Source organism: Grammomys surdaster, unplaced genomic scaffold (assembly GCF_004785775.1).
Source record: "Grammomys surdaster isolate TR1022 unplaced genomic scaffold, NIH_TR_1.0 136, whole genome shotgun sequence".
In the NCBI taxonomy this organism is placed as follows: domain Eukaryota; kingdom Metazoa; phylum Chordata; class Mammalia; order Rodentia; family Muridae; genus Grammomys; species Grammomys surdaster.
The window spans coordinates 14,335,631-14,357,248 of record NW_021604594.1 but is presented as its reverse complement, the minus strand read 5'-3'; the positions used below and the strand labels follow the sequence as shown (position 1 = coordinate 14,357,248).

The window sequence follows — 21,618 nt, the reverse complement described above, 5'->3', positions numbered from 1 at the left end:
AACTGAATCCTGAGTCATCCAGGAGCCACTGCACTCAGAGCAGCTGGAGCCACTGCACTCAGAGCAGCTGAAACTGAATCCTGAGTCATCGAGGACCCACTGCACTCAGAGCAGAAGGATTTCCAGATCCAAGAGGTGGCCTGAGTCCCAGGAGTTATTCCACCCAGGAGATTAGGAGCATAAGACCACAGAGACCTCTGGACTCTGAGGAGCTCTGCAATAAGCAAGATAACTGGAAATACAGACTCCAGTTTTACACAGTGAGGGCAGGTACCACTAGAGTTAACCAGATGGCGAAAGGCAAGCGCAGGAACATAAGCAACGGAAACCAAAGTTTCTTGGCATCATCAGTGCCCAATTCTCCCAATATAGCAAGCCCTGAACACCCCATCACACCTGAAAAGCAGGATTCAGAATTAAAATCACTTCTCATGATGATGATAGAGGATTATAAGAAGGAATTAAGTAACTCCCTTAAAGAAATACAGGAGAGTACAAGTAAACAGATAGAAGCCCTTAAAGAGGAATCACAGAAATCCCTTAAAGAAATGGAAGAAAACACAAAGAAGGAATTAAACAAAAACATTCAGGATCTGAAACTAGAAATAGAAACAATAAAGAAAGTTCAAAGGGAGACAACCATGGAGATAGAAAACCTAAGAAAGAGATCAGGAGTCACAGACGCAAGCATCACCAACCGAATACAAGAGATAGAAGAGAGAATCTCAAATGCAGAAGATACGGTGGAAAATATTGACACAGTTGTCAAAGAAAATGCAAAATGCAAAAAACTCCTAACTCAAAACATCCAGGAAATCCAGGACACAATGAGAAGACCAAACCTAAGGATAATAGGTATAGATGAGAATGAAGATTCCCAACTTAAAGGGCCAGTAAATATCTTCAACAAAATTATTGAGGAAAACTTCCCTAACCTAAAGAACAAGATGCCCATAAACATACAAGAAGCCTACAGAACACCAAATAGACTAGACCAGAAAAGAAATACCTCCCGTCACATAATAATCAAAACATCAGATGCACAAAACAAAGAAAAAATACTAAAAGCAGTAAGGGAAAAAGGTCAAGTAACATATAAAGGCAGACCTATAAGAATTACACCAGACTTCTCACCAGAGACTATAAAAGCCAGAAGAGCCTGGACTGACATCATACAGACACTAAGAGAACACAATTGCCAGCCCAGATTACTATACCCAGCAAAACTCTCAATCACTATAGATGGTGAAACCAAGATATTCCATGACAAAACCAAATTTGCACAATATCTTCCCACAAACCCAGCACTTCAAAGGATAATTGATGGAAAATGCCAACACAAGGAGGGAAACTACAACCTAGGAAAAGCAAGTAAGTAATCTTCCAACAACCCCCAAAAAAGATACAAACATAACTTTACCTCTAATAACAAAAATAACAGGAAGCAACAATCATTTTTCCTTAATATCTCTTAACATCAATGGTCTCAATTCCCCAATAAAAAGACGCAGACTAGCAGACTGGATACACAAACAAGACCCAGAATTTTGCTGCATACAAGAAACGCACCTCAGTGACAAAGACAGACACTACCTCAGAATAAAAGGGTGGAAAACAATTTTTCAAGCCAATGGTCCCAAGAAACAAGCTGGAGTAGCCATTCTAATATCAAATAAAATCGACTTTCATCCAAAATTAATCAAAAAAGATAAGGAAGGACACTTCATACTCATCAAAGGAAAAATCTACCAAGGTGAACTCTCAATTCTGAACATCTATGCTCCAAATGCAAGGGCACCTACATACATAAAAGAAACTTTACTAAAGCTCAAAACACACATTACACCTCACACAATAATAGTGGGGGATTTCAACACCCCACTGTCAGCAATGGACAGATCATGGAAACAGAAACTAAACAGAGACACTTTGAAATTAACAGAAGTTATGAACCAAATGGACTTAACAGACATCTATAGAACATTTCATCCTAAAACAAAAGAATATACCTTTTTCTCAGCACCTCATGGTACCTTCTCCAAAATAGACCATATAATTGGTCACAAAACAAGCCTCTACAGATACAAAAAGATTGAAATAATCCCTTGCATCTTATCAGATCACCACGGACTAAGACTGGTATTTAATAATGACAAAAACAATGGAAAACCCACGTACACATGGAAACTGAACAACTCTCTACTCAATGATGACTTGGTCAAGGAAGAAATAAAGAAAGAAATAAAAGACTTTTTAGAATTCAATGAAAATGAGGACACATCATACCAAAACTTGTGGGACTCCATGAAGGCAGTGCTAAGAGGAAAGCTCATAGCTCTAAGTGCCTACAAAAAGAAACTGGAAAGAGCACACACTAACAAGTTGACTGCACAACTAAAAGCTCTAGAACAAAAAGAAGCAAATACACCCAGGAGGAGTAGAAGGCAGGAAATAATCAAACTCAGGGCTGAAATCAACCAAATAGAAACAGAAAGAACAATACAAAATATCAATAAAACCAGGAGTTGGTTCTTTGAGAAAATCAACAAGATAGATAAACCCTTAGCCAGATTAACCAGAGGGCACAGAGACAGTATCCAAATTAATAAAATCAGAACTGAAAAGGGAGACATAACAACAGAAACTGAAGAAATTCAAAAAATCATCAGATCCTACTACAAAGGCCTATACTCAACAAAACTGGAAAACCTGGAAGAAATGGACAATTTCCTAGACAGATACCAGGTCCCAAAGTTAAACCAGGAGCAGATAAACCATCTAAATAGTCCCATAACCCCTCAGGAAATAGCAGCAGTCATTAAAAGTCTCCCCACTAAAAAAAGCCCAGGACCAGATGGTTTTAGTGCTGAATTCTATCAGACCTTCAAGGAAGACCTAATACCAATTCTCTTCAAACTATTCCACAAAATAGAGACAGAAGGAACACTACCCAATTCGTTCTATGAAGCTACAATTACACTCATACCCAAACCCCACAAGGACCCGACAAAGAAAGAGAACTTCAGACCAATCTCCCTTATGAACATCGATGCAAAAATACTCAATAAAATTCTAGCAAACCGAATCCAAGACCACATCAAAACAATCATCCATCATGATCAAGTAGGTTTTATCCCAGGAATGCAGGGATGGTTCAATATTCGGAAATCCATCAATGTAATCCACTATATAAACAAACTTAAAGAAAAAAACCATATGATTATCTCACTAGATGCTGAGAAAGCATTTGACAAAATTCAACATCCCTTCATGATAAAAGTCTTGGAAAGATCAGGAATTCAAGGCCCCTACCTAAACATAGTAAAAGCAATTTACAGCAAACCAGTAGCCAACATCAAGCTAAATGGAGAGAAACTTGAAGCAATCCCACTAAGATCAGGGACTAGACAAGGTTGCCCACTCTCCCCCTACCTATTCAATATAGTACTGGAAGTCTTAGCCAGAGCAATTAGACAGCAAAAAGAAGTCAAAGGGATACAAATAGGAAAGGAAGAAGTCAAAATATCGCTAATTGCAGATGATATGATAGTATACTTAAGTGACCCCCAAACTTCCACCAGAGAACTCCTAAACCTGATAAACAACTTCAGCAAAGTGGCTGGTTATAAAATCAACTCAAACAAATCAGTAGCCTTCCTCTACATGAAAGATAAACAGACTGAAAAAGAAATTAGGGAAATGACACCCTTCACAATAGTTGCAAATAATATAAAATACCTTGGTGTGAATCTAACCAAGCAAGTGAAAGACCTGTATGACAAGAACTTCAAGTCTCTGAAGAAAGAAATTGAAGAAGATCTCAGAAGATGGAAAGATCTCCCATGCTCATGGATTGGCAGGATTAATATAATAAAAATGGCCATCTTGCCAAAAGCAATCTACAGATTCAATGCAATCCCCATTAAAATCCCAACTCAATTCTTCACAGAGTTAGAAAAGGAAATTCTCAAATTCATATGGAATAACAAAAAACCCAGGATAGCGAAAACTATTCTCAACAATAAAAGAACTTCTGGAGGAACTACCGTCCCTGACCTCAAGCTGTACTACAGAGCAATAGTGATAAAAACTACCTGGTATTGGTACAGAGACAGGCAGGAAGATCAATGGAATAGAATTGAAGACCCAGAAATGAACCCACACTCCTATGGTCACTTGATCTTTGACAAAGGAGCTAAAACTGTCCAGTGGAAAAAGGACAGCATTTTCAACAAATGGTGCTGGTTCAACTGGAGGACAACATGTAGAAGAATGAAAATTGATCCATTCTTATCCCCTTGTACAAAGCTCAAATCTAAGTGGATAAAGGACCTCCACATAAAACCAGATACACTGAAACTAATAGAAGAGAAGGTGGGGAAAAGCCTCGAATACTTGGGCACAGGGGAAAAGTTCCTGAACAGAACTCCAATGGCATATGCTCTAAGATCGAGAATTGACAAATGGGACTTCATAAAATTGCAAAGTTTCTGTAAGGCAAAGGACACTGTCAATAGGACAAAACGACAACCAACAAATTGGGAAAAGATCTTTACCAATCCTACATCTGATAGAGGGCTAATATCCAATATATACAAAGAACTCAAGAAATTAGACTCCAGACAACCAAATTACCCTATTAAAAAATGGGGTATAGAGCTTAACAAAGAATTTTCAACGGAAGAAACTCGAATGGCCGAGAAGCATCTAAAGAAATGTTCAGCATCCTTAGTCGTCAGGGAAATGCAAATCAAAACAACCCTGAGATTCCATCTCACACCAGTCAGAATGGCTAAGATTAAAAACTCAGGTGATAGTAGATGCTGGCGAGGGTGTGGAGAAAGAGGAACACTCCTCCATTGTTGGTGGGACTGCAAGATGGTGCAACCACTTTGGAAATCAGTCTGGCGGTTCCTCAGAAAATTGGACATAGCATTACCCGAGGATCCAGCTATACCACTCCTAGGCATATACCCAGAAGATGCTCGAACATATAACAAGGACATATGCTCAACTATGTTCATAGCAGCCTTATTTATAATAGCCAGGAGCTGGAAAGAACCCAGATGTCCTTCAACTGAGGAATGGATTCAAAAAATGTGGTATATTTACACAATGGAGTATTACTCAGCTATTAAAAACAATGAATTCGAGAGGTTCCTAGGTAAATGGATGGAACTAGAAATTATCATCCTGAGTGAAGTAAGCCAATCACAAAAGAACACACATGGTATTCACTCACTGATTATTGGATATTAGCCTAGAACCTTGAAATGCCCAAGATGCAACTCACAGGCCACATGAAGCCCATAAAGAAGGAAGACCAAGTGAGGGTGATTCGGTCCTTCTTAGAAGGAGCAACAAAATACTCAAGGGAGCAAATATGGAGACAAAGTGAGGGACAGAAACTGAAGGAGGGGCCGTCTCAAGACCACCCCACCTGAGTATCTATCCCATGTGCAATCACCAAAGGTAGATGCTGATGTGGAAGACAGGAAGTGCATGCTGATAAGAGCCTGATATGGATATCTCCTCAGAGGCCTTCAAGAGTCAGACATATTCAGAGGCAGATGCTCACAACTAGCCATTGAACTGATCATGGGGTTCTCAATGGAGGAGTTAGAGTGAAGACTGAAGGAGCTGAAAGGGTTTGTGGCACCATGAGGAGAGCAACAATACCAACCAACCACAGCTCCCAGGGTCTAAACCACCAGCCTGGGAGCACTTAGGGGGGGATCCAGGGCTTCAGCTGAATATGTAAAAGTGGAGGGCCCTGCTGGGCATAGGTGGAAGAAGAGAACCTTGACCTCATGAAGGCTGGATGCCCCAGGGGGTGGGAATTTTGAGGGTGGGGAGGTGGGAGTGGGGGGGTGTAGATAGAGGTTACATCCACAGAGAAGAAGGAGGAGGGGCGAGGGGATTGGGGGTTCCGAGGGGGTGGTGGGGGATGGGGTAAGGGGACAACATAGGAAATGTAAATAAATCATCCAATAAAAAAAAAATAGCATAGTGGAGGGGGGGGATGGGCAGGGGTATGTCTGCCGCAGGAGTGCCTTCAGAATGGTGTTGCCTTGTGAGGATTCATGAAGAAGATACGGTCCACAAGGGGCTGACTCTTGCCAGGTACTGAGGGTCCTGGCATTTGTTCCTGACCTTTTTGTCTTCAGAATTGTACATTTCTGCCCTTTCTAAATTAAACAAGCCACAGGTGATGGTGCACACCTTTAATCTCAGCACTCAGAAAGCAGAGGCAGGTGGATCTTAGAGTTCAAGGCCAACCTGGTGTACAGAATGAGTTCTAGGATAACCGGGGCAACACAGAGCAACACTGTCTTGAAAAACTGAAACAAACAACAGCAAATCCCTTGTGCTCACGTATAAGCAGAGACTGGCATTGGTGGTCTCTGCTTCCTTTGCTTTCTCCATTTCCCAGAGAACACTTGCAGGTTTTAGCAGGGAAAGTCCCTCTCTGCTTTTATAGTTCATGGCTTTTATGATCCTTGGCTAATAGGGGTGGAACCTCACCAAAGTCTTGGTAAGGGAAAGTGATGTTGGTGGCCTGTCTTTTAGGCTGTGTCACTTGAATGTCTTTGAAATCTTGAGAGGGTTGTGGTGGAGTCAGTGACTTCTTGGTGGAGCACCTGCTAAGCATGTACAAGGCCTGGTCACCACACACTGTGCAAACACACACTTGCATACGCGCACGCATGCGTGCTCGTGCACACACACACTCACACACACCCAAAGCCTGGGTCCTTGAGGACCCCATCAGCCAGTACAATCACCACCAGAAATTAAGGCTTTTGAGAGCTCAGGAAACCCTAGAGAAAGGCTTCAAGACTTCTGGTTTCTCTCCCAGTGCGCTCATCTTTGAGATTCCATTGCCTTTGCTATTTCCTGGTTTCCCTGGCATTTATTCCCTCCCTTCCTATTTGGGAAACAGAGCAGAAACCTCTCTGTCCTTCCTTTTGCTCTCGGAAATGGCTTGGGTAGGTGAAATGAACACTCCAAGGCTGATGGCTGGGAACAGACATAACATCCCCTGGGTTTCAGGGAACATTTCCCTGTCAGCTGGAGTTGGGTGGAGAAATTGAGTCATGTGTCCGTGTGGAGGTGGGAAGCAGCCTTGCAGGCAGTTCCGAGCTGTCACCATCCTCCTTGGTGGGTCTAAGTACAGGACCTCATCTGCAAGCTTCAGGTCCAGATGTGCCGGGCATGAGCATAAGGGAGGAGGCCTCTGATCTCTCCACCCCACTAAGTAGAAAGTGTTGAAGCAACAGCCTCCAGTCAGCATTTGGAACTTTCTAGGCTATCCTCTAACCCCTCTGTGGGGTGCTGGGAAAGGTCAAAGCATATGTGCACTCCTCTCTGCCCCACACCCCACAACGATGTTCTAGATGTTCTCGGGAGCAGAGGGCATGTGCTGAGGGAGTCAGTCATACAACTCTCCTGAGCCCAGGGTCCCAACTTCTAGGTGACTCTCCGTCCTCGGAGCCCATGCTCCAGAGGTGGAAGGGAAATCACATTAAAGCTAAGACTCTGCCATTGCTTTCTTTCTGAGTGTCACTGAACTATCAGAGGAAAGCCACAGAAGGAGGCAGTTGGAGATAGAAGGGAGTCCAGCACAGCCTCGCATGCTCTGCTTGCAAAAGCAGGCAGAGGCAGGGTGACTAAGGCTGTCCTCTATCCCTAAGGATTTCCATACCTTCTTCAGAAAGTCAAGCAGTCACTCTGTTAGGAAGGGTGATGTTTCCCATGGGTGTTGTGATTGCCTATGATGCTAGTAGCTTGGGTGAGGACCCAAACCAGAAGCTGCTGCATTGGACAGGTTTGCCCCGGCTGGGCCATCCCCTTCCTCTGATTCACTTTTCTTCCTGATTTTCAAATGCATCCTGGAGGAGAAAGGCAAGCTTTTCCTCACCATCTTCCTGTTGTGGACACATGCTTCCATTCCACTGGCCTGCTATGTGACCTTGGGCAGCTTGCTTAACTGTTCTGAATCTGTTTGTTCTCTCAGGATAATGGTACTTACCTAACTGTCTGTAGAGTGGCCTGAGCTGGAGAACCTGTAGTTTGCTCCCTGGAGGAGGGCCCATAACTGGCAGAGGAAAGGGAGAGTTGCTTTCTTTTCCACTCAAAGAAAATGCAATGTCATTGGTGGTGGTCTGGCATTCTCCATATTGTAAGAATCCCTAGAATGTACCTGAGTCGGATGGTACTGAGAATCATGGAGTTTTGCACTCACGTTGAGTTTGAACCAACTGTGCGGCTTTGGATAAGTCAGCTAACTACTACTATAGACCTGTTTCCTCTTCTGATGAGTTCCAAAGTCCTGTGGCCATTTGCATGGAGGTAGCTGCTGAGTTAGGGAGGACAGGGAATGAACGTACTAGGCCTCCAGGCTCATCAGGCCCCTAGAGTCCTAAGGAGGCAGGCACAGATTGATGTGCTGGGTCATCTTTCATGGAAGAGAATATGGGTGCCAACCATGATTCTGGGAAGGGAATTTGCCACACAAGGCAGAAATGCAGACCTTGTTCTCCCAGGGCCTTGGAGAACAGAGGTGCAAATGTCAGTTGTCTGCTAACCTCAAAGCTAGAATGAGTCTCCCTCCTCTCTCCCACCTTTCCTGTGGGAAGTTGATGTTTATTATATAAGCTAGCTGTGTGTATTTTAAACACGAACCTGGGTTGGTTTCTCTAACGGCTTTGGCAGAGTGTTACAAGTTTGGGAAAAGATTAATTTAATATCACACTTAAGTTATAGACTGCCCTGAAATTCAAAGAACAGTCTAAATTATTTCTAGCAAATTCTCAGTGTATAATAAAATATCGACTCTGTCCCATTCTTGAGCTTTTGAAAGAATAACAATAAAATCTATTCTAGTTCATCTGGTCCATAAATTAAAACCCAACCAACCAACCAACCAACCAACCAACTAGACAAACAAAAAATTCCTGAAATCTCAACTATATCTGCTGTCTGAGTTATATTTCATTCTAGGAGGAGACTCACTATATCAGCAAGTAGCCATTAAGATCTTTGTATGTTAAGCTAATGAAAAATGTTAAGCACTGGAATATTTACCGCTGCAATTTCCGATTACCAAGAAGACATTTTATTTTAAAAGGCTTTATGATCAATAACCTTTATCAACTGTGCTGCATGGATGTGTAAGCAAAATGAAGGCTCTTGTTTACCGTCCTGCCTCTCTGCCCATCTTATTTGCCAGTCTGTTGCCCTCCACTCTGGGGCTCAAGGTCAGCCAAGGAGTAATAGCTTTAGGTCTATTTGCCTTGCCTCTTACTTAGCCGAATTTAGCTCTTGAGATAACAGCATTTTGCCTGTGTACTTGGATGAAAATTTAATCTCGACCTCTGGTTATAATTTTGGACTGCATGATTGATTCCAGCAAGGTGAGAAATCAGAATATAGGAAGCAAACCTAATTAAATCTTTAATGGCATTCAGAAATATTAGTGAAGAAATAATATCTGAGGAAGACATACTGTGGTTCGGCTTTGGTAAATTTTTAGGAGAGTAAGACACGGGATAAGGCTGTCTCTGTGAAGGCATTACTGAAGAGATTTTTAGCCCAGCGGCTCTTGATAGGATTTGATAAGGGTTTCAGTTCAATATCTTACTGGAGAAATCTAGGTTCCTGGCTCCTGGAGCTCCCATGTGGACTGTTTCTTGCCTTTGGACATCCAGCATGGTCCAGGTGTTCTCTACAGATAGTGGCACCTTGTGATAAGAAGGGCTCTGAGAGCCCAGGTCTTTCTATAAAAGAAGCTCTTGCTTACCTCTTGGGGGTCTCTTCAGTAAGCCCCATTTATTTTATCTGGACTGAGATGAAGTTGCAGCCATGGGGCATTCATTGCACAAGGCCTTCAGGGCCAGAGGAAGGGAGAGAGTTCTTCCTGAGCCCATAGTAGAAATGGGTACAGATGGGAATTGGTACGTTCATTTTTGATTACTCTCTTGGGAATCTTTATAATCAGGATACCACCTTTAACAAAGTGGTTCCTTGATGAAGAATCCTGGGAGATATTCTGCCAGAGGAAAAGACAGACAGATGTTTTAACATCTGTGCTTACAGGACAAAGGTCAAATGAAGAACTTGCTGATTTTATTATAAAAAATAACTCATGCTTCCTGTAGCCCACTTAGCAAAACGCAAGAGATGTCAAAGGGGCAAATAAGTAAAAGCTATACAGAAGCAACGACCGACTTATTTACTGAGAAGCTTTTGATGCTAAAGAAAAGGTGGGATAATCAGTATTTTCCTAGATGGTTCTTTGGAGGAGGTCCTTGAGAAATGGGCTGCTCAGTGTGTGGGAAAAAAAGAAGAGATTAAATATATTGTCAAAGTCATCCACTGAGGAGTGCTAAAACCAAGATGAACCTGCCAGCTCTACAGTTTCCTCTAGTAACCAGAGGCCCATATCTCCATGACTCAAGAATGCCCCCCACCCCAACCCAAAGCGGGCAACAGAGAAGATCACCAGCTGTCTTTAATAGAACTCAACTGCCAACACTGAGAAAGACGAGGAGACGGCGAGGCTACATGAGTGTGGCATCAAGTCAAGAAAGCCTCCGTGTCCAGGAAGTTCCCGAAGGCAGAGGGAGGATACTCATCCACCACGGGGGGTGGGGTGCTGTGAGGGGGAGTGGGTGGGAAGAGGTAATTAGGAGGCCTTTAAGAGTCTGCAACCTGGCATTAATTCCCATGAAGAAGACTAAAGAGAGCTGTCTCTGAGGTCTAGAATGCTAATCCTCTCCATGACCTAAACCACTGTGAAGGTTCTTGCTTGTTCCAAGTTCTTGCAAGTTCCCCTTGAAAGAGAAGTTTTGGAGGCCAAAGTGCTTGCAACTGACATCTGGAAAACTCAAGGCTACCTCTGTGTAGGATAGATCTTGGTACTGGGCACTAAAGCTGTCAGTGCATAGATACTGTTGGTAATCCCTGCATTAGTATTTCCCCTCTTCCTAAAATAAGCGAGAGTACAGTCTTAAGTGCCACCAGAAGAGCCCTAAGTTTGCATTTCGAAGTAAGAACCTGGACATGCTCCATTAACCAGCATCCAAACAATTGCTCTTTAGCTGAACTTCATCTTCCTTAACCAAGGTGTTAGCACAGCTACTGGTATCTATTCCTTGACTTTAAGACCTTCTACAAAAATATCAGTAAAAAAAAAAAAAGCCCTTCAAGGTTCCAGCCACCAAGAAAGTGCCTGCCCCAGAATAACCTACTTTACACTCTAGCTAATCCTCACAGGGATGTTAGTGCTTCCTTTCCAAATAAGTAAGGTCGCTTACTTAGAAATCATGAAGTTAAAGAACGTTAGAGCTGGAGGGAATAGAAATGGTTCTTTTCCTCAATGCTATCATTTTATAAGTTAAGAGAGTTCCTGGATTATGAGTTCAGTACTAGCCTAGGTTGTATAGTGAGGCTGGTACGAAAACAAAACAAAGCAGAAAATAACCAAGAGTGGGTCACTGGAAAAATGGCTCAGTGGTTAAGGGCAATTGCTGCTGTTGCAGAGGACCTGGGTTTGGTTCCCAGCAACCACTTTGGGCCACTCACAATTGCCTATAACTCCTGTTCCAGGGTGTCTGATGCTCCTTTGTTGACTTTCATGGGCACTATACTCACATACACAAACCCACACCCAGAAAGACACACATAAATAAAAAATAATAGCAATAATAAACCAAATTCTGGGGACATAACTCAGGAGTAGAACACAGAATCGCTCAAGTCCATGGCTCCAGCTACATACTGAAGGAGAAAAACTGAGAAAGATCTTGAGGACATCGGTGACGACTTACACCTGCCTAGGAGTAAACACAGACTCACTTTGAGCTAGCAAAATGGTGTAGCTAATCCTGTACATGAAACGCTTTCTTCTGGTTACCTAGGACTGGTGTGTTACTACTCATTGATGGCCATCCTCATCTCCAGGTGAAATGAAGCTCTAACTCCTTCAGCCCTTGAAGTCCCTCCCTCACTCATATTCCTCACATAGACACTGTGTCTCTACAAGAGGCGACAGATGCATTCATCACTTTGTGGGGCAGTGGGGTGATTCACGGAGGGGTGAGAGATGATCCGTGGTATCCTGGACCTCTGTCAGTTTCGTCCTAACCTGTATATCTCCACACTTCCTCTAGGACTTCTAAAGTTAGTCAACCTGGTTCAAGGCAGTGCCTTGCCTGCCACGGCTGCTCTCTCAGCTTAGCAGAGCTTCCTAACAAAAATTCAGTCCGGAGGTCCTCTGTGAGGTCCCCTCACCTGCAGCAAGGGAATCAAAGACCCAACAGTCCCAGCATGCTTTCACTTGGCTTTATTCCAAGACAAGGAGAAGGCGGAGCTAAGAAGCACGGTGCCTTTTCTCCTCTTCATAGCTATGGTTTTGTGTTAGATTCATAGATGTAGTTGCACTGGCCTTCACATGGGAGGCATCCGTAGACCTTTTCTAAAATCCATCAGAGGTCTGCCACAAGAAGGGCTCTTTCCCCTAGTTGAGTCAACAGCTATAAAGAAGATAACAGCCTACCTCTCTCGGGGTTGTTTCTGAAGACTGAACTGCTCAGTTGCCTTTCTCTCTTCAGGGCTAGACACCTTGTCTGGCTCATGGCTATAAAATAACAATTTGTGAATTATTTTAACAGTATGCTTTTCTACAAACTTCCTTAGAAGAGTTTCTTTGGTGTCTCATGAGCTGAGTTCTGGGAGAAGAATTGGCTGAGAGGTATATTTCTGTTTATGAAGTCAGCATCTGTCTGGAAAGACAAGTTGAAACCAGTTTTGAATATTTTATGACAGCGCTGGGGAAGTTGTCAGCCTGTCTCCAGTTCCACACATAGCTGTGTTCTTGGGTTGGCTTTTGTGTTCCATCTGAGAGGAACTGGAGTTTCTTTCTGGATGCTGTAGACTACTAGTGCAAGACTCTTGCCACCACCTTCCTCAGTAGTCTTTCTCTAGTGTCCTGAGATTTTGGAGCCTATACCCCTTATCAGACACGCTAGTGCACACTGTCTGAGGACAGTGATGATTGTCATAGCTTGCCATTTAACTACTAGAGGCCCACTTTATATTTTAACTGGTCCCAGACCCTGCTTGGGGGAAGGTAGAGTTTCTCTTTCTCTCTCTCTCTCTCTCTCTCTCTCTCTCTCTCTCTCTCTCTCTCTCTCTCTCTCTCCATCACAGTGCCATTAGTAAACTGGCAAACTGTCTTCTGATTGATAGGTCTAATATTACGTTTGTCCCTCACTTTCAAAAATGTCATTCCTGGGAGGTGTTGAGGAGCCTCCTCTGGGGCTCCTTGTAAATGCTGCAGGCTCCTGCTTGATTGGGGTGAGGAGAGTGGGGTCCTTAGAGGCACTGAAGTAGCCTCTGGGTCCAGATTCAGAGTGCTCTGAACTTTATTTTGAAAATAATGGGTTGAACTCATGACAGAATAGTCTGCGAGAAGACTTTCTAATCTGATGGAGTGGTGGCAGCTAGATCTGTGGTATAGGTCCTTGGGAGAATGTTCTCTAGTTCAGAGACCAGGGCACAAACACACACACACACACACACACACACACACACACACACAGAGAGAGAGAAAGAGAGAGAGTGAGAGAGAGAGAGAGAGAGAGAGAGAGAGAGAGAGGGAGAGAAAGAGGAAGAGGAGGAAAGAGAGGAAGAGGAGGAGGAAGAAGCAGCAGCAGCAAGAGCAATGGCTGAGGCTGAAGATAGAAAGCTCAGAACATTTTCACATGACCTGGTGTGGAAGAGAGCAGATACATTTGTTTTCTATCACTGCTTTAACAACATAAAGATCCAGGGGCCCAAAGCAACAAACATTTTTTTTTTCCTGAGACAGGCTTCTCTGTGTAGCCTTGGGTGTCATAGAACTCACTCTATAGACCAATCTGGCCTCAAACTCAAAGATTCGCCTACCTCTGCCTCCTAAGTACTGGGATTAAAGGTGTGCGCCACCAGCCACCATCGCTTGGCACAACATAACATTCTTTATTTTATTGATTTACTTTGTACTAAATATCCAAGGCAGGGCAATCTAGAGGGAACAGAAATTTATTTCTTCACAGTCATAAGGTCTGGGAACGTGCAGGTGCTGGGTCCTGTGAGGGCCTCTGACTCTCCTCGTATGGTAGAAGGCAAGAGGCATTTTCATACACTAGTCTTGACCTGAATCCATTCAGGAGGGTCAAGCTTCCGGACTGGACATCTCCCCAAAGGTCTCCTATCACTGTTGCATTGCGGATCATATTTCTAACACATGAACTGGAGGTGGAGCACATACAGGCCAGAGTACTTTTCTTACAATTCTCTAGGTCAGATGTCCAGCAGGGGGTCTTGGGGGGGAGCTTAGGGGTTAAAATCATTATCTCTCATTGGATAATTCCCTGACCCCTGAGATTTGAAAGCTTCAGCTTTGAGCCTTAAGGCTGCTTCTCCTCCCTCCCCATGTTGGTTAACCCCAGTTCTCTGGTACATGCTCAGGTCAAACACTTCAGAGTTATCCACCCACAAGCCTTTTCTTTTAAAAGCCCACTAAGAATTCCAGTTGGTTCAACCTTCAGAATTACATTCAGAATCCAGTTACTTCTTGCACCTCATAAATGGTGGTACAATAGTACTGTAACTGGCTGTGTATCCCCTTCTCTTGACTCTGCCCTCAGCATGCAGCCAGGGGATCTACTAGAGTATAAGCCTGACCTGTCTTTTGTCAGCTCACCATAAGTAATTGTCTCATCCAGAGTAAAAGCCAAAGACAACATGACGGCCTGAGGGAAGCAGCCTGCCCAGCCTATGTTCACCCACATGGTGCTTAGCCAAGACAGTCAGCTTCCGGCCTGCCCTGGGAGTCAGAATCAAGGTCAAGGGGAATACTGGGTCCCTCTTCACCCTCTACATACTCCTTTCTCCCAGTCTTGCATGACAGTCAAGAGTCTGCTTTTTCCTGTGAGACTTAGAACATAGATAGAAACAGAATCCTCCAAGAGTTGTTGTTCTTCACCCCACCGATAAGCCTGCAGCCATTCTGATCCACCTGCTCTCTACCCAGTTAGGCCAGAAAATGCAGTGGCACCTGTAAACTGTTGTTGAGGTTGCTGGATGTGGAGGAGGGTTCTGATGTTGTTGGTGAAAGGGAAACTGTGGAGTGGGGTGGCTCCCACTTTTTATAACCACAGGGTCTTCCAACATCCTCTGCGAGAGGGTTACACTCTCCAGGACTCTGTAGCAGCCATTCTTAAGAGCAACTGATTTTTGTGTTTGAATTTAACAGCATACCAAGGGAGGTATGATGTGCATGCCAAGTCTTTTCTTTAAAGGGGAAAAAAGCAGGCGGTACAAGCACAGAGCGGCCCCTCACTACCTCGTCGTATGCTTTGTACTGAGATGGTTCAACACATTCTGAGTGGGGCTAACACATTTTTAAAAGGAAGTGAATCCATCTGTAATTCTAGCATGCATGACTGTCACCTGAGAATGGAAGAAATGGGCATGCAAAGGTGTGTCTTGTGAATTTGAGACATCGTCAGATCCCTGCTCAAAAAGAAAGGAAAAGGACCAAAGTTAGGTAAACATATCAGATGATGAATCAGTTATGCACAGACAGGGTCTAGCATACACACAGCTCGTTGCTGCCGTTCAACATTAGCACGGTCAATGGAACAACAACAAAAAAAAGGTTTTCGAGGCAACTGGGGTGACAGTGGCCTGATGTGTTGTGTCTTGTTTTTGTTTGATAGGTCATTGCTTGCGAGCAGCAGTATGACTCGTCCTATGACGCTCGTTGTGACGTCTGGTCCTTGGGCATCACAGCCATTGAGCTGGGCGATGGAGACCCTCCCCTCTTTGAAATGCACCCTGTGAAAATGCTCTTTAAGATACCAAGGTAGGACACCAGGTGGCGCTCTTGACTCATCGGTGCTTCGTGAAACCGGTTTTGGAGGGAAGCTAGTTGGTATGCGATTTCTCTCCAAATTTGAGAAAGCCTATTTGTGAAATAGGTTTCCTTTTCAAAAAGATGAGGAAAAAAACCCAACAGGGTTTGGGGGACACAAGGAGAGACTATCTCTGCAAGATCACATGCCTGAGAAACGGCGAGAGCGTGGAGCGATTGTCAATTCCCGGCACTACAATTTGCCTGAAATGTTCTTTTTTTGTGCTTTGCATGAGAAAAACACAGATGCGATTTAGGACTAAATAATCGGTCTAAACACCAATGTTTTCTTTTTAAGTGTACTTGCTGTAGTATTGGGGAAATTTGGGGTCTCCCCAAAACACATATTCATGTTGTTGTATCTACTCAGGTCAGCAGTGACATCTATCTGAAAGTGTCTCACTGTCCATACACCTTATTTTTCACCCCTCAGTGGGAAAGTCCTTTCAGAGGAATCTACTCTGTGTGTTCTCAGGGCCCCACATATGTGGTGTGGTTCTTTAACAGGGTTTGAGCTGATCTATGGTAGGAGGGTCAAGCGGTGGGGAACCCAGTTCAGCCTAGGTGCAGATTGATAGATAATTTGTATTTTCCAAACGACATTTTTCAAAGGAACATTCTGGGCCATTCAATTGATGTCACAATACACGTGTTGACCTTCCCTTATCCTCACAAAAGCACAGCTATCTGCAGCCTTTACACATTTCTGGAAATTGCAATTTGCATTTCTGATTAGGCCTATTTATATGCAGATGGGGCTCTCAAGCGTTGATCAACGTAATATTATCATTTTATACCTAATCCAGATGTGAGCATGCCAACAACCAACATTCTAAAAATAGAGCCTCGCTCAAGCCGGGGTGGTCTTTTTGCCTTTTCCACAACACAAAAACAAATGACCGGTGGAGCAGCTGAAGCTTCTGGCTTCTTAATTAATAGTCTGGTGGGCATCCAAAGGGACCTACTGATGCAGGGGCCAGTGGCAGCAAGAGGGGGCAGTGACGTGTGCAGGGATGAGGAACCCGGCTTCAAGGATTCTCTGTTGTTCCCTGTGTTACAAGCGCTTGCTCACTGTAGCAACATAGTTTCCCAAATAGCAGCCAGCTTTGTGAGATGTATACACTTTCAATAAGAGGTTTCTTCGGGTATATTTATTCTTTCCTTTTTAAAAGGATGCATTCATGTACAGATAAAATATTTTAAAATAAATCACCTAAGCTGGTAAATTCAAGGCAGCCAAAGAGAGGTGTGTGTGTGTGTGTGCATGTGTGTGTGTCAACATGCACATGAGTGTATATGCATTGAGTCAATAGACCCTTCCTCTCCAGTGATGAGTGTTTGGCTAACTTCTGTGTCCACAGCCTTTGCTCTCTGATCATCTCTATTCTAGCACTCCAGTCCCATCTTGTATCTTGGGGGAAGTCTTTAGATCTAGATAAAGATAACTAAACCCCTCTCCCTACCTCGATGCAGAATGGCTCACAGAACAAGTGAACCGGAAGAAGTCAATCTTTATCCCAGCCTGAGACTCTGTCACTCTCTCCTAGACTCCCTGCCTTCCCTTTTTCCTGTTCGGATGCTGGATCAGATATCAGAATAATAGTTTGGCAGATTCTCTGTGCGATTATTTGAGCTCGACATTTGCCATTGTCACAACTCTAATGGGCTAGCTTGCCATTCTGGGGCAGAAAGAAGAGAAACAAATGATGACATGCAGCCTCTGTACTAAAATGGTATAGCTGCTTCTTCCTAAACCCTGGGAGAACTCTGTGGGTTTATATTCAGTAAGTTCATTCTTTAAGAGTTATCCTATCAGAATCACACCATTCTCTGAAGGATTCTGGATTGACTAGAGCTGTGTGCGTGTGCACGCTCATTCCAAGTGCTAAAGATATATCATTTCCTCAGAAAAAAACTCTTAAATGGAAAGGAAGGAAATTAAGCATTTACATTTTTAAAAGTCTTAAATTGCATTTATTTGTTGGTTAGTTATTTATTGGGAAGGAGTGGAAGGGTGTGTGTGTATGTGTGTGTGAGTGTGTGAAGATGTCAAAGGACAACTTTCATCATTCTGGTTCTGGGGATTGAACTCAGGTTGTCAGGCTTGGCAGCAAGCATTTTTACCCACTGAATTAATTCACCAGCCCTCATATTTTAAAAATCCAGTTGAATTATTGACTTCTGTATTACATAAGGGTAGGTCTCCCCCCCTGCCCCCACCCTATCCTCGCTTTCCTTTCCCTGCAAATAACATTAATGACAAAAATTCTTGATTCTATTTGGGCTCAGATTTTTTCTTCTTTTTCTATTTGAATGTATTTTCAATGTACTAGCATTTTCTTCCATTAAACAATGAGGTTCATTTTATGGTCCCCTGGGGTCTGGAAAAATCGAGGCTTCCTTCCTTGAATTTCCCTACTGGCCTCTCCCTTGCAATTATTTTATTCTTGGAAGTAAACTGAGTAAGTGACTAAGTGGAGGAAGAGAGGCAAAGCCCGACTGAGTCATGGAAGGAGTGACTTTCAGAAGTTACATAGGACTTAGGATTAATGACCTTGTGGCTGCTGGAGGTTAGGGCCTCAGATGTCAATTCAGGCAGTAATTACACAGGCTCCCTGGGCACTCTCAGAGCCACGGAGCAGGACCTGTCTGGCTATGGTTGATCTGCTTGCAAGCAGGTCTCCTCTCTGCTTCCACCCACCTTCTCCCGTCTCTTGACCTTCACATTGCAAGATGACAAACAGCAATTGTGACTTGCCTTTGAAATACTGCATGACTCACACTTCTTCCTACGCTGCAAACACACAGAAATTATCTGCTGATTGGCACGGCATCCACTGTTTTCTGAACCTGTCAGTGTGTCATCTTGTCTAATGCCTTTGCTCCAAAAAAAGTCACCCCTGACTGCTGATGCTTCTGCTGCCTTTCCCTGACCCTCAGAGTTAGAAGAGAGAGAGTGAAGCCGCTTTTCTGAGCATTTGTAGATTTCATTCCTACACGCCATTTTCTTGAAGATGCCATTTAAAGTCCCAAAGGCTTGGAAGGATCATATGTGTATGTTTGTGTTTTGTGTGTGTGTGTGTATACATATATATGATATGTCTCATATATCTTTCACTTTAGAGGAGATCTGTTTCACAGTTATAATTTCACGGATCAGTAGGGTTAGGAGAAATGTACAGTTATGTTGGGCTCTTGGTAACCATGTATCTAGCTCAGAGTCTTCACTTACTGATTCCCTTTGTCCATTGTGGATGGGTTCAGAAAGGTGATAGGGACCTTTGTGTGTTACAGTGAGGGTTTACTACACAAACATTGAGAACAACATTGTGCATGTATTTACCTGGGTTGGATGAAGGATGGCTTTGATCAGTGTCTCATGACCAACTTCATGCTTCCACATAACTCTCTGTAGAAACAAGAAAAAGAGAACCCCACTAAGATTCCCAGTAGAAACTTGCCTGATCGTTCCAGTCTCCAGATCTGGTGACTGTCTTCCCCAGAGAGCTCTCCCTGCACTGAACAGATTGTGACAATCTCTGCTTCATGTGTCCATCACTAAATCCAGGTGTCTCAGAATCACCTGCCCCCGACCGGGTGAGCTTTTCAGGGTTGGTGCAGCAGATAACAGGAGATACAATGAGTTTGAACAATCAAAACTAATTCTCTCATGATCCTGCTGGCCAGAAGTGCGAGGGCACAATCCACAGAGCTTAGGAGAGTCCCTCTAGAGTCTCCTAAGAAGCTGTTTCTGGTTTTCAGAGGAGCCTGGCCTCCAGTCTTCTGTCCTTCATAGCCCTCTGCCCTGTGTCTTCTTCTTCTACTTCTTCCAGGGACATGGGGATCCCCATCCAGAATCACACGTCTCCAAAGCAACAGCCACATCCACTGTCATATCTGCATAGATCCTGATTCCAAATGAGGTCAGGTCTCAAGCCACAGTTCAACTTTAACTAGCTTTCCTGGTCACCAGATTCTCTGTGGAACTAATTTGGAGGCAGAGCTCCCTAACATCTGGCTCATGGGTGATGAGAAAGGAACATGAGCAATGGATGATGCTAAACTTGCATCTGGGACCTTGCAGGTGCTACTAACTGTGTGACAGGCACAGCATTCTGTGTTTCACCAACATATATGTGAGCCCCACAGTGGCCCTGGGAAGTCGTTGATATCCCCAGTCCTTTTTTCGGTTAGGTGACTGAAAGCCCACAGAGGTTTTGCAGCCAGTCTCTGGTCTGCAAATAGGAGGAAAAATGATGTGAATACGAGAGCCCATCTCTAAAGCCCATATGTTTTTCAGGCATGCTGAAATGGTAAATCCTTCCAGATTTTATACCAAGTAGTGATGGCCCCGCAGTGCACAGGACACAGGTTCAGCCTGTTAGAAGCTTACAGTTTAACATGCTGCCCCACCCCCAATTTTAAGTGATGTTAGCAACCTAAAAGTCAGAAATTACATTAGCACCAGTGATTGTGTCTGTCAAGCAATTGAGGACTACACAGAGGTCATCATAGGAGAGGGCAGGACATTGCTAAGGATGGATCAATTTCTGACCCCCAGTGCAGAAATCTGTCCCCTCCTCAAACTCCCTTCAAACCACAGCTTTCTATTTCCTAATTTAGAACATCTAAGTGCTTGAACTGAAGATTTGTAGAACATGTTACGTAAGCACAGAGAGATGCTTCAGAATAGCATTCTTTGTATCCATAAGTTTCTGTTCACAGAGCACTCTTTGCAAAACAGTATCTAACAGGCCAGGGCTATTTCTGGAACAACCAACATCTTCTGTCTTGCCACCCTCCTTTTCTAGTTTTTCCTATTATTTCTTCAGTGAGAAAGCTTGCTCTGGGGTCTGGGGAAAATCAAAGCCTGTTTCTGGCATCCTGAGCAGGAATGCATTTCTCATGAAAACAGTATTTTTAAGCATCTCTTTAGAAAGAAGCTGTATAATATCCAGTGCTTTGTACTTTGGGTGTGCTATTTGAATTTTGTGGCTAAATAAAGTCCTACAGGCTGGGCTGAGGACTTAGTCTCCACTAGGACATTATGCTTATGGGGGAAAATATTTTCTAAGCTCTAAGCTAAGGTTACAAAGCCACTTCGGAGCCTAGTCCACTGGGGACTTAGGAATGTCCACACCTCTACATTAGGATACCTTTAGCTTTGCTCTTATAAACTCAATTGGATGAGATGCAAAAATGAACAAGGCTCCATTTACTTTTGAGGAAAGCCTGTTTCTTCTGTCCCCACCTCAGTCACCAAAAAAAGTGAAACATTCAGAGTTTGGGGTAGAAAAAAAGAGAAGGGAATCCAGACATGGAGAATCCAGGGTCTGGATCCTCTTGGATTGCTTGAACACTGTGGGTGGTGGGGTTCAGGTGGGCGAGTCACCTTGCAATCATTGTGTGACTGAAAAGTTCTCCTCAGGGACTAAGAGTCCTAACGTTGGCTTTTCACCCAACTTGCTTGCTTCGGTATGTGTTTTAAAATGTACAGAATCCTTTAAATTTTGACTTTCTAAACCTAAAACCTTCCCATATTATTCTGATATGGGAAGAAGTCCTTGCCCACTGCACAGCTATGAGAAAGTACAGAGGCAGAGGTCCTTGCCCACTGCACAGCTGTGAGAGGGGGCAGAGGCAGGGGTCCTTCCCCA

At 43.6% G+C, this 21,618-nt stretch overlaps 1 protein-coding gene across 1 annotated transcript in view; it reads left to right on the top strand.

The window, feature by feature from the left end:
* Window positions 1-21,618, top strand: part of Myo3b (myosin IIIB) — a 335,931-nt gene that overhangs the window by 22,434 nt on the left and 291,879 nt on the right. Inside the window, exon 6 of the mRNA XM_028763039.1 lies at window positions 15,768-15,913. Coding sequence (XP_028618872.1) covers window positions 15,768-15,913 — 146 coding nt within the window. The remainder of the gene's footprint in view (window positions 1-15,767; window positions 15,914-21,618) is intronic.